Genomic DNA, 11996 nt, shown 5'->3' with positions numbered 1-11996 from the left:
ACACACACACATACATATATATAATGTGTATATATAAACATATGTATATATGTAATATATAATTATATATATTTATATGTGTTGTGTATAATTTTTTGAATATTATAAAATCACTTTCAAGTTTGTTCCATCTTAACAGGATCAAAACCACGTGTTCTTAGATGGTTTTCATCCTGAGACAGTGAACGATTCAGTAACAAATATAGCTTAAGCATAATGTGTGTTAAAGTGGAACTAGAATAAGATTGATATGCCAGCTTTCTTTTGAATCTGTTTTTCATTTTTAACCCTGTGTATTCCTTTAGAAATGAGTTGCACCATTGAGAAGGCACTTGCTGACGCTAAAGCCCTTGTTGAAAGGTTGAGAGACCACGACGATGCAGCAGAATCTTTGATCGAGCAAACCACGGCTCTCAACAAGCGAGTAGAGGCTATGAAGCAGGTTTGATTTTTTTTTTTCCCCTGTTGATTCTATTTTTAAAAGACCGTCACTGACATTTATGTGTTGCTTTTATTACAAACTTCTGCTTAACTAGTATTTTATTTTTAATGTTTTCTGAAGTTTAAAAGTAGCTTGACTTGTATGTTTTAGTTTACTTTAGATTGAAATATAATTTTGTCAAGGTCAACTGACATGTATGTATGTATATATATATCTTCTAAAACCATAGATTTGATCACTTAATTTCCTACAGTGATGCAGATTTGAGTTTGGAAAGTACATGAATTTTTTTAGGTCTAAATACATTTGACAAAGGCGAGATAATATCTTTTACTAATAGTGACACATTCTTTGTTCTGTCTCCTATTTTTATAATGTAGAAATATTTTTATGAGAATATTTTGGTGGTGCTATTTAATAATAAAATAGTTTTTGAAGATGATGCAAAGCAATATCTTGTTTTCGCCTTTTGCAGTTACTGCATTTGTGTGTGTGTGTGTGTGCTCAGTCGTGTCCAACTCTTTGCGACACCATGGACTATAACCCACCAGGCTCCTCTGTCCGTGGGATTTTCTAGGCAAGAATACTGGAGTGGGTTGCCATTTCCTACTCCAGGGGATCTTCCCAGCCCAGGAATTGAACTTGCATTTCCTGCATTCGCAAGTGGATTCTTTACCACTGAGCCACCTGAGAAGCCCTATTCGTTTATACTTGCTTCCTTAAGGAATGAAAAGGGCTTCACTTCTTGTTATCCTTACCATTGTGTAGAAGAGCTTTCCAGTGGGCTGTGAAGTTGAACTACTATTTTAAGCCCTCTTCTGATTTTAACTTTAAGTTAAGATTTTAACTTTAAGAGAACTATAGAATCTCTGAAACTATGATGGAAATCACTGTAGGAAAATATATATTTATAGCTTAGTCTCATGAAGCACATCTCTTTTGTAAAAGGAGACAGCAACCTGGGGGTACTGATTTTAACAAAGTTGCTGAAAAAGTGAAGCAAGTTTACCTATTGGATTAGCCGAAAAGTTCATGTGGACTTTTCCATGACATCTTATGGGAAAGCCTAAACTTTTTGGCCAGCCCCATATTTTGTTTTGCAGTTCTGCTGCCCTGAACACGTTACATACCTCCCTGTCTAGCTTGATTCATGCATTCCAGTGAACATACATGTCTTGTATTGAGTTGTAAAAAAGGCGGGGGGGTTGACAACCAGAGTTAAGAACCATACCATAAAATTTACCCTATTTTAAAATTTTTTTGGCTGCACCACATGGCATGCTGGATCTTAGTTCCCCAACCACAAAATGAACCCACATCTGCTGGAAGCATGGAGTTTTAACCACTGGGCCACCAAGGAAGTCCCCTACAGTTCACCCTTTTGAAGGGTGCAGTTGATTGAATTTTAGTATATTCACATGCTCTGCAACCATAATCACTGTTAATTTTAGAACACTTCATTACCCATAAAGCTGCTCCCTCAGTCTCCCTTTCCCTGGTTCCTGGCAACCATGAATCTGTCAGTCTATAGGTTTGCCTGTTTTAAACATATCGTATGAATGGAATAGTACCATATGTGACTTACTGTGACTGTTTTTTTAAGTTTTCAGTTTCATCTATGTTCTATTATGTATCAGTACTTCATTCCTTTTTATTGCTAAATGTTAATAATTTCATTGTAAGGATATAGCACCTTGTGTTTTTCTATTCATTGGTTGATGAACATTTGGATTGTTTTTTTTCTGGGGCAGTTATGTATAATACTGCTGTGAATACTTGTATATACATTTCTATGTGGACATCTGTTTTCAGTTTTCTTGGGTATATACCTAGCTGTAGAATAGAAGGGTCTTATACCTCTATGTTTAACTTTTTGGGGATCTGCCTGTCTATTTTCCAAAACAGCTATGTCATTTTACATTCCCATCAACAATATATAGGTGATAGCAATTTCTGCACATCCTCTGTTAAACTCATTATTATTACTTGTTTTTTGATGAAGGTCATCCTAGTGGCTGTCATGTGCTATCCCCTTGTTACATTGAGCTGTGTTTCCTTAATGACTAATGATGTTAAGTATCTTTCATGTGTTTATTGACCATTTGTGTATCATCTTTAGAGAAATGTCTCTTCAAATCCTTTGCCCATTTTTTTCAGCTTTATTGAGATGTACTTGATGTACAACATTGTGTAAGTTTAAGATATACAATACACATGTATATATTGTGGAATCATTACCTACTAATCATGAGGTTAGTTAATCTGTCACCTCACATAATTATGTAATTACTGTATGTGGTGAGAATATTTAAGATGTATTCTCTTGTCAAATTCCAAATATATAATATAGTATTGTTAACTTTAAACACCATGATGTCCATTGCATCCTCAGAACTTAGTCATTTGCCCATTTTTTAATCGGGTTCTTTTTCTTTTTATTGTTGAGCTGTAAGAATTCCTTATGAAATATACACACATATATACACATATATAAGATACGTATTTTCAAATATATTCTCTTATGTCTTGAAAAAAATCTTTTCATTAGTATCAAGAAGAAATTCAAGAACTTAATGAAGTTGCAAGACATCGGCCACGGTCCACATTAGTTATGGGAATCCAGCAAGAAAACAGACAAATCAGAGAATTGCAACAAGAGAACAAAGGCAAGCTATATTATCACTGATTATAGCATATCAAAAGTGAGCTTTAATCTCCAATTGCACTATTGAATTTGGATCAGTTAATATTTTTTAAATGGGAAAATAGCCAGTTAAAGTTACTTTCGCTAGTCCATTATGCTTCAATTACATATATTTCTCTTTATCCTATCCTACATATGAATGCTTGTCTACCTTACTTGGAATCATCTTAGGCTCTCACCTTCAATATCCATTTGTACCACTTAAATTATTACATGTGAAATAACTCAGTTTCATTCTCTGCAGTCCCTTGCTTAGGTGTTTATAGTCTCCGGCCTGAAGTATTCTCATTGGTCTCCTTGATTTCAGTCTCTTTCCGCTCCAGTCCATCTTCAGCACAGTCATCAGACTGATTTTACAAAAACTTATCTGGTCATGTTGTTCTTTTGCTTAAGAACCATCACTGTACTGTTTCCTTATCCAGAGGCCTTCAAAGTTGACTCTAAGCCTTCTTTTTCGTATTCTTCCCATCCCTCCGTTCTCCATGAGACCTTTGCTCTTGCCACCCTGAACAGGTTCCCAAACATACCATCCACTTTCATGCCTCCCTGCTTAGACTGCCCTGTCCTTTTATTTTTCAACTGAAGGAATGTACATTCATCTCACTACTATACTTCTGTGAAGCCTCCACCAATTTTTCCTCACAGACTTTTTATATGTTTATATGTTTTAGGGTAGAGTTCCACTCTGCACTTCCCACACTGTGTTATAATTATTTATGTTTTGTTTTCTCCACTAAACTCTGAACTTTATGGCCTTTTGGTATTCCTAATATAGAGCATGATCTGACCCTCAGTTGTTGTTCAGTAGTTGTTAAAATGATTCTCAAAAAAATGAGCTTAAAATGGTTATTTTGAAAACTAATAAAGGACTCCATTTGGTGTCCTTTATTTCCATATGGCTAGATTTTTGTACCTCATATTTTCTTTATGAAATACCCCCTTTATAAGTTGCTTTTTAAAAAATATGATTTGGAAGAGAATACATTGTGCATTTTAAACTCAAGTTTAAATAAAATATACTGTTACTCTTGATAGAATTACGTACATCCCTGGAAGAACATCAATCTGCCTTGGAACTTATAATGAGCAAGTATCGAGAGCAAATGTTTAGATTGCTAATGGCTAGCAAAAAAGATGATCCAGGAATAATAATGAAGTTAAAAGAGCAACACACTAAGGTAATCCCATTCTGTAAATATAATTTGAAAAAAGAACAATCAATTAACTTGTGTTCAGATTTTTAAAAAATCACAGGTGTCTTACATGATATTGAATATTTCTCTTTTTGACATTTTCTTCTTTTCCTTATTTTTTTCATGTTATGTGTCATTTTCTGTTTGATTTAGTTTTCAAACTTCCATTCTTCCCTAGTAGCTTAAAATATGTATTAAAAAGTAAACATTATTTGGGAAATAAAGGTAAGTCTATTCAATTCAAATTATTCAAAATTATAATGTTACCTGCTTCAAAGAAATATTTCTTCTAACTTATATTGGTATATGTTGCAAAAGTGAAAATTAAATGCCCCAAAATCTTTTTAAAAACCCAAAAACAGCTAAAGTTAGATTTGTTTTTAAGACTGTCTTCTGAATGAGGCTAATTCATCCAGACTATAGATACTCCTGATTATTAATGGAAGCACAAAGGGGTGGGGGGAGGAAAAGAAACAATATACTATATATGTTGCCTTCCCACCCATCCCATCCTCCATCACATACCACTCAACAACATTTTTAGAGACAGAGCTGAACTGGCTAGAAATCAATGTTGTTTCTGCTGTTCATCTTACTAGTTGTGATCCCCGTGTTTGCTAGCAGCTGCTGTGAAAAGATAGCATAGTCCTTTACCATTTACATTTTATTTTAAACTGATTTTTAGAATAGATTGTGATTACAAGGCCATTATCTCTATTGGATAATGATGAGCTATTTTTTGTTAGTTATAATGAGTGTTATTTAAGAAGTATTGACTGTTATAATGTATTTTTATCTTTCTTAATTATTAAAACACTTTTTAGATTCTTTAAAATATTTATTCCATCTTGGTGCTTTTAGGTATTTTTTATTATTAATTCTACTAAAAATAAATATCTAGTAAATTGCTTTAACATGTAAATTCAACTTTCCATATTAAGGAAGTTAGTAATAGCTCTTGTGTCAAACAGTATAATAATAAGTTAACAAATGTAGTTTTAATATTATCTAATTATGCTATTTATCTCCTAACCAAAAGGAACCTTGGATAGTCAAGTGGCAATCTTTTGAGTATAAAATGTATCTATTGTTAATATCATTATAAAAACATTTTATTTTGAATATGTAATGTAAGAGGTTTTTTTAAGGTACAAATATGAACTGACTTAAAATTATTGGTAAAATAAGTATGTTCTTGAGACATTCCAAAAGGCCCTTGTGTTTAACAACCTAACAAATTTTTTAAGATCTACAGAGAATACTCTGGCAAGCAAGTGCTTAAGAATAAGATACTGAAGGTAACTAGTCCCTTGTGGTAGCAGCTATGTCAGAAGCAAATGTTTTCTAAAACACATTAGATTTTACCATTCATTACAGCTGTTTTATTAATTAGCAAGTTAAACATGTCTTAAGATAGCTGTAAGCCATTCTTTTTCATTATGCAGATGAAATTCTTCTTCTAAGTGCTGATTCTTGCCTTCCATGAAATAACAGTTTGGTTACTTGTTATTAATTCTAACTAATACATATTAATGTTTGTGATTTTGATTTTTCCCAAAAAGGAGATGCTTTGATTCAAACAAATATTTATTAACACTTGCACTGGCTTAGTTATCATAATGAGATGAATGACTAAGTTTTATTATTCTACCATAGGACCTTTCAATGCATTGGGAGATACAGATACAAACATGATTATCTAACATAAGGTAGGATGTGATGAATCCTAAATAGAGATCTGGATTATTACTGGAGTACTAGAGGAAGCAAGTTTAGTTCTCACGAGGAGAATCTGGGAAAGTGGCAAGGAAAGCTAGCAAATCCATCTAAATCTAGCCTCGAATTAATTTGGGGGCTTAACAAGCAGAAATGGGTGAGCAGAGAAACTTGCACGAGAAGTATGAGCTTCCAGAATATGTTTAAGTACTAGTGCTCTGATACACCTAAATGCAAAAATAATTTTATAACACATTTTTGGGTAAAACACAGAGTTACACTTAACAGCATTTTGGAGTAAGAGGCTCTGTTGAGACTACTTTAACAGAATTCTGCCCTCACCTAGAAGTTTTTGAGCACACATTTAAAAGCCAATAAAAAGTTTAAGGAGAACTCATTTTCATTCAAACACTCATTTTTACATTATTTTTGAACTACTACCTTTTTGGAAATCTTAAAAAAACAAACATTTCCAACAGTTGGCTAACTCGCATGAACTAACACTCATTCAGTTTTGAAATTACGGATATTGTCCGTATTAACATTATAATGACTCTGTACTACAGATTGACATGGTGCATCGTAACAGCTCCGAAGGATTCTTCCTTGGTGCATCTCGACACATCCTTGAAGCACCTCAACATGGACTGGAGAGGAGGCACTTGGAAGCAAATCAGAATGTACACTAAATAAAACAGTCAACTTTGGGGGTGTGGATGGGGGGGCCATTTAAAAAGTTCTTTTACATTGAATTCTCCCAAATTAAATCAGCAAATAAATGAAATTGCTTTTAAAAAACACTATGCTTTTGATAGCCTTGCAAAAATACTCAGTGTAGAAACTTTAAATCTGTCATGAATTCGCTGTATATTGCATTATACATAGCCTGTTAGGTAATTGTAGGCTTTAAAGGTTCTTTAGGCCAGCCTTTCATTTTGTTGTTCTAGTTAACTGTAGCTGCAAAATTTTAGGACGCTTCAAATGGTTGTCCTTTTTCTGGACATCAAAGACATTTTCTTGACAGTAATTTTAATCTGACTTTGTAAAAATTTTGTTCAGTCAAACAATTAAATGAACTGTTTTAATTCAGATTTTCCATAGTTTATAGTCCTTTAATTTGCAATCACAATAAAATAAAATTACCTTTTTTAGGTGTTACAATTAAGTATAGTAGCAACCTCTCCATTGTGTCTGTTGTGTTTTGTCTTTTTTTTCCTCAAATGCTATTTCACGAGAGTGCAAAGATTTTGTTGCTAGCACTTCTTGCTTTTAAAACATTTTGAAAGCACAGATCTTGCCCTATTGTGCCTTTTAAGAGATTCTATATTTCCCTAAAGATCTTATTGTAATAAGTGGGTCATCCAGGAACCAGGCCTGTAAAAATACCCTCCTGTTTGTATTGAGTTTTCTTTTTCTTATGATGGTTTTGTTAGAACAGACTGTACTGAAAAATGTAGTTTCTTGTTTTCTTCCATTGTAGAGGCAAATGATTATTCGTTTCCTTGTAGTTGCCATAAGACATCAAATCATAAACTGAGAAAGCTGTTGGTATTCAAAATTTTTACTCATTATCCTTATCTGACTTGCTGCTGCAGTTACCTGTACTGGACTTGGTTTTAAACGTTAGGCTTCCTTTATAGTAGGAGAGATTGTAATTTTTTTTTTAATTGTTATAGGACATGACAGTTGTTTGTCTTGATATCATTCTTAGCATCATAGTCTGATCCAGAGCTGTCTAATAGAACTTTCTGCAGTGATGGAAATGTTCTTTATCTGTGCTATTCAAATTGGAAGCCACCAGCCACATGTGGCTATTAAATGTCAGCAGTGCAACTGAGGGGCTGAATTGTTAATATCTTAAAATGTATTTGACTTCCAGTAATTTCAATTTAAATAGCACTGTACTGAACAGTGTAATTTATTTTGGCTTCTTTCTGTGTACTAGGTTTGTATAGATTATATTAAAATAATATAAGGATCTGTATTTTTGTTACTTAAGACATTAAACTTGTGGTTTGCTAAAGATATTCCTATTTGTTGTCTGTTTGAATATTTATAGTCCTTCCACAGTTTACTAGTGTTGTAGGTTTTGAGGGGTCTTGTTCAAATCCTTTTTCCAAATAGAGTATATACAACTATTTAAGAGACTGAATGTTTATGTGGGAAACTATCAACTTCTATATTTAAGTTTTGGCCTTAGTGTAACAAAGTAACCCTCAGTTGCCAGTGAGCAACATAGGATATATTTATAAATCATGAAGACTTCAGGAAGGAATAGATATTGCATATATATCTTTCCCATTAGTTTGGTCATGGGGCATGTAGGTACGAAAAAGAAAATGTTGCTTATCATTTATGGTGAGAGGAATGTGAAATGAGTATTATTCCTGTTTGTGGGTTTAGATATCTTGTGCTGCTTATCCTTAATCCTAGTCCTAACAGAAATCTGACTTCACAAGGACATTTATCTTCAGTCAACAGTCTTGTAAATATCTGTTTGATATATTACATTTATGTAAAGGTATTAACATTCATATCAAGTAGTAATGTAGATTTCATAAAAAGAGGCTTTTTTTTAAATGTTTCATTGATTTACAGCTTCCATCTCCTTTTTTTCTAGGAATTACAAGCACATGTTGACCAGATAACTGAAATGGCAGCAGTAATGAGGAAAGCCATTGAAATTGATGAGCAACATGGTTGCAAGGAACAGGAACGAATATTTCAACTTGAAGTAAGTTTTAAATTGCACATGTCGGTGAAAACTATTTGTACAAAGATTTATGCCAGAAAATATCTCTCATTTTTAAATATTTACTTTCTGGGATGCTAGTAATGTTCTTTTTCCTAATCTGGGTACTGGTTATTTGGGTGAATAATGCAAGACCATTTATATAGTAATGTAGGAGTCTAAGATCAGTAGCAAACTTATACCAGTCATTGAGAAAATTGACTTTTTTTGATCCTGTGTTGCTTCTGTTATCAGGTGAACAGTACCCTTGCCTGGAAAATCCCATGGACGGAGGAGCCTGGAAGGCTGCTGTCCATGGGGTTACTGAGGGTCGGACACGACTGAACGGCTTCACTTTCACTTTTCACTTTTTACTTTCATGCATTGGAGAAGGAAATGGCAACCCACTCCAGTGTTCTTGCCTGGAGAATCCCAGGGGCGGGGGAGCCTGGTAGGCTGCCGTCTGTGGGGTCGCACAGAGTCGGACACGACTGAAGTGACTTAGCAGTAGCAGTAATTTGTTAAACTATCTCTATTTTATCAGAGATCACAATGATGCAGGGGGAAGTTTTTTTTAATCCACAAATAATATTCTTTGGCCACTTGTATTTTTCTAGGGGATATAAAAACTTTCTTACCATCTGATGGCTCAGATGGTAAAAAATCCACCTGCAATGCAGGAGACCTGGATTCAATCCCTGGGTCGGAAGATCCACTGGAAAATGGAATGACAACCCACTCCAGTATTCTTGCCTGGAAAATCCCATGGACAGAGAGCCTGGAGGGTCCATGGGGTCGCAAAGAATCAGACACAACTGAGCAACTAACACTTGACATAAAAGCTTTTATCGCATCTGTCCTTTATTTTGTGTAGCAAAAGCACAAGTCATTGTTAAATAGCTTAAATTGGTAGAAGAGGTGACCTTTATAATTTTAAAACCTTCATTTTGAAATCATGGTGGAGAAATTAGTTATAGGGGACCAAAAATGATTTTTCTAACTGTACAAAGTTCTCTCATTCTTTGTAACTAAGGCAAGCAAACTTGCTCAGTAAAAGGCCAGATAATAAATCTTTTCAGTTTTGAAAACCAGGCAGTCTCTGTTGTAGGTACTCAGCTCTGCCACTAAAACGAAAAACCAGCCATACACACACAATATAAGATTGGACTCAACTGTGTTCCAGTACAGTTTAATTTACAATAATAGGCCTCAATTCCGGCCATAGTTTGCTGATGCCTGCTTTATACCATTGAAACTTAGAAAGTAAGACCAAAGACAAGGCTGTAGAAAATAAATTATGATAGTTATTCTTAAACGTCTAAAATTTCTTACAGTAGTTCAGTCGCTCAGTCATGTCCAACTCTTTGCAACCCCATGGACTTACAGTAACTCATCTAGAAGATAAGGGCAAAGTCGTTTACTAGTGCTCAATTTGGTCGCTTACTTTCCTTCTTAAAAAAAACAACACAATATATTCAGCCAGCCTGCTGCTGTTAAATCGTCACAAGTAAAGCAAACCAGGCTTGCCCTGCATTCCACGCTATCATGGAAAATAATAAAAGTAGTAAAGTACTAAGAGGTGTTAGCCCCAGGGTATTATTCACAGACTTTCTGAGTTTACACAAATAAAAATCTAGAGGTTATTTTCTTCATCTGTGTTGTTGTTTAGTCACTCGGTTGTGTCTGACACTTTTGAGACCCCATGGACTGTAGCCCACCAGGCTCATTTATCCATGGAATTCCCCAGGCAAGAATACTGGAGTGGGTTGCCATTTACCACTCCAGAGGATCTTCCCGACCCAGGGTTCAAAACCCACGTTTCCTGCAGTGCAGGCAGATTCTTTACCACTGAGCCACCAGGAGAGCTCCTCTTCATCTATATATACTGTGTTATAAAATAAGGCAGTTTCTGAAGTTCTGTAATTGAAGCTGCATAAATAAAAAGCCTTCACAGTGGTGGAAGACACTGAACACGTGTTCTCTGGATTCAAGTTGGTAAAGGCATATATCATTTAATACAGGGTTCCCTGACCTCCAAGATCCACTGCCTGATTAACTGAGGTGGAGCTGATGTAATAATAATAGAAATAAAGGGCCCAATAAATGTAATGCACTTGAATCATCCTGAAACCAACTCCTTCCCTCCCACCCACCGCCTCCAGCCTATGGAAAAATTGTCTTCCATGAGACTGGTCCCTGTTGGCAAGAAGGTTGGGGACCCACTGATTTAATACATTTCTGCCAATTACAGTACTTGCTTTTATTTATCATATCTTCATATGTTTGGTTTTTCTTAAGATACCTTTTTAATATTATAGCCACTGTGCTGACTACTTCTTTTTGTTTGCTTTCTTATAGCAAGAAAATAAAGGCTTGAGAGAAATTCTTCAAATAACTCGAGAATCATTTTTGAACCTTAGGAAAGAGGATGTGTCAGAAAGTACATCTTTGTCAGCGTTAGTAACCAGTAGTGACCTCAGTCTGAGGAAGAGCTGAAGAGCTTTTTAAGTCTGTGAACTTCTTACAAGGTTCCAACACACTCACTGGGACTGGCTTGTTAAGTGAATGAATCAACAGCAAAATCCATCTCAAGTTACCCTTTGTTTTGTTTTGTTTTTTCTATAATATGTACCGTGCACTGGCAAGGACATTTAAAAGATAGCAGTGAAAAAATACATAGTTAATGGTCATAGACTTTATTCCAAAATATAATTGAAAAGCAGAAATTAAGCCTTTGTTAATTGGTGAACAAGATTTTTGTAATTTTTATAATTACAAAATTTGTATTACAAGAATTTTGTAATTCTGCCAATTAAATGTAATTGGCAGAATTAAAGATTTTCACAGCAACTACTGAACATAACAAGAGCTTTCAGCGGTGCTGTTGGCTTTTGGTTGACATTTAGATACACATGAATATTCCCAACAAATGTCTTGGAATTCATAAAAATATCCCAATTTTAATATACAGATTTTGCCACAGTATTGTGAATGGAAAAATCGTCATACTAAATTATTTTCTTCCTATTTGGTGAAAGTTAACAAATAGCTTATGTACCATGAGACTTCAGCTTTAATGATTGCCTATCTACCTTCTCATTAATTTAAATTTTTGTCAAACAAAGTTCAGTTTAAAAGGCTGTTAGGAATGTTTTATATGCACCATAAATAAAACAGGTAATTTAGTTTGAGCTCATTTATCATAATAAT

General features: G+C 34.5%; 1 protein-coding gene across 1 annotated transcript; it reads left to right on the top strand.

Annotated features, from left to right (window-relative positions):
• Nucleotides 1–307: 307 nt before the first annotated feature.
• On the top strand, nt 308–11282 carry FGFR1OP2 (FGFR1 oncogene partner 2). Its single transcript, XM_052640960.1, has 6 exons — nt 308–442; nt 2991–3108; nt 4182–4324; nt 6622–6735; nt 8676–8789; nt 11145–11282. The coding sequence occupies exons 1-6, from the start codon at nt 308–310 to the stop codon at nt 11280–11282; spliced, it is 762 nt and encodes a 253-aa protein (XP_052496920.1).
• The last annotated feature ends 714 nt before the right edge of the window (nt 11283–11996 follow it).

The sequence above is a fragment of the Budorcas taxicolor genome, chromosome 5, assembly GCF_023091745.1.
Source record: "Budorcas taxicolor isolate Tak-1 chromosome 5, Takin1.1, whole genome shotgun sequence".
Taxonomy (NCBI): Eukaryota; Metazoa; Chordata; class Mammalia; order Artiodactyla; family Bovidae; genus Budorcas; species Budorcas taxicolor.
This window is presented reverse-complemented; position numbering and strand designations above follow the sequence as displayed.

Bases quoted from the DNA above. Each gene is read 5' to 3' on its own strand.
- FGFR1OP2 (XM_052640960.1), top strand. From the start codon at position 308: ATGAGTTGCACCATTGAGAAGGCACTTGCTGACGCTAAAGCCCTTGTT. The intron at 6,736-8,675 runs GTACACTAAATA...CTTTTTTTCTAG, and splicing joins ACTTGGAAGCAAATCAGAAT to GAATTACAAGCACATGTTGA. The intron at 8,790-11,144 runs GTAAGTTTTAAA...GCTTTCTTATAG, and splicing joins AACGAATATTTCAACTTGAA to CAAGAAAATAAAGGCTTGAG.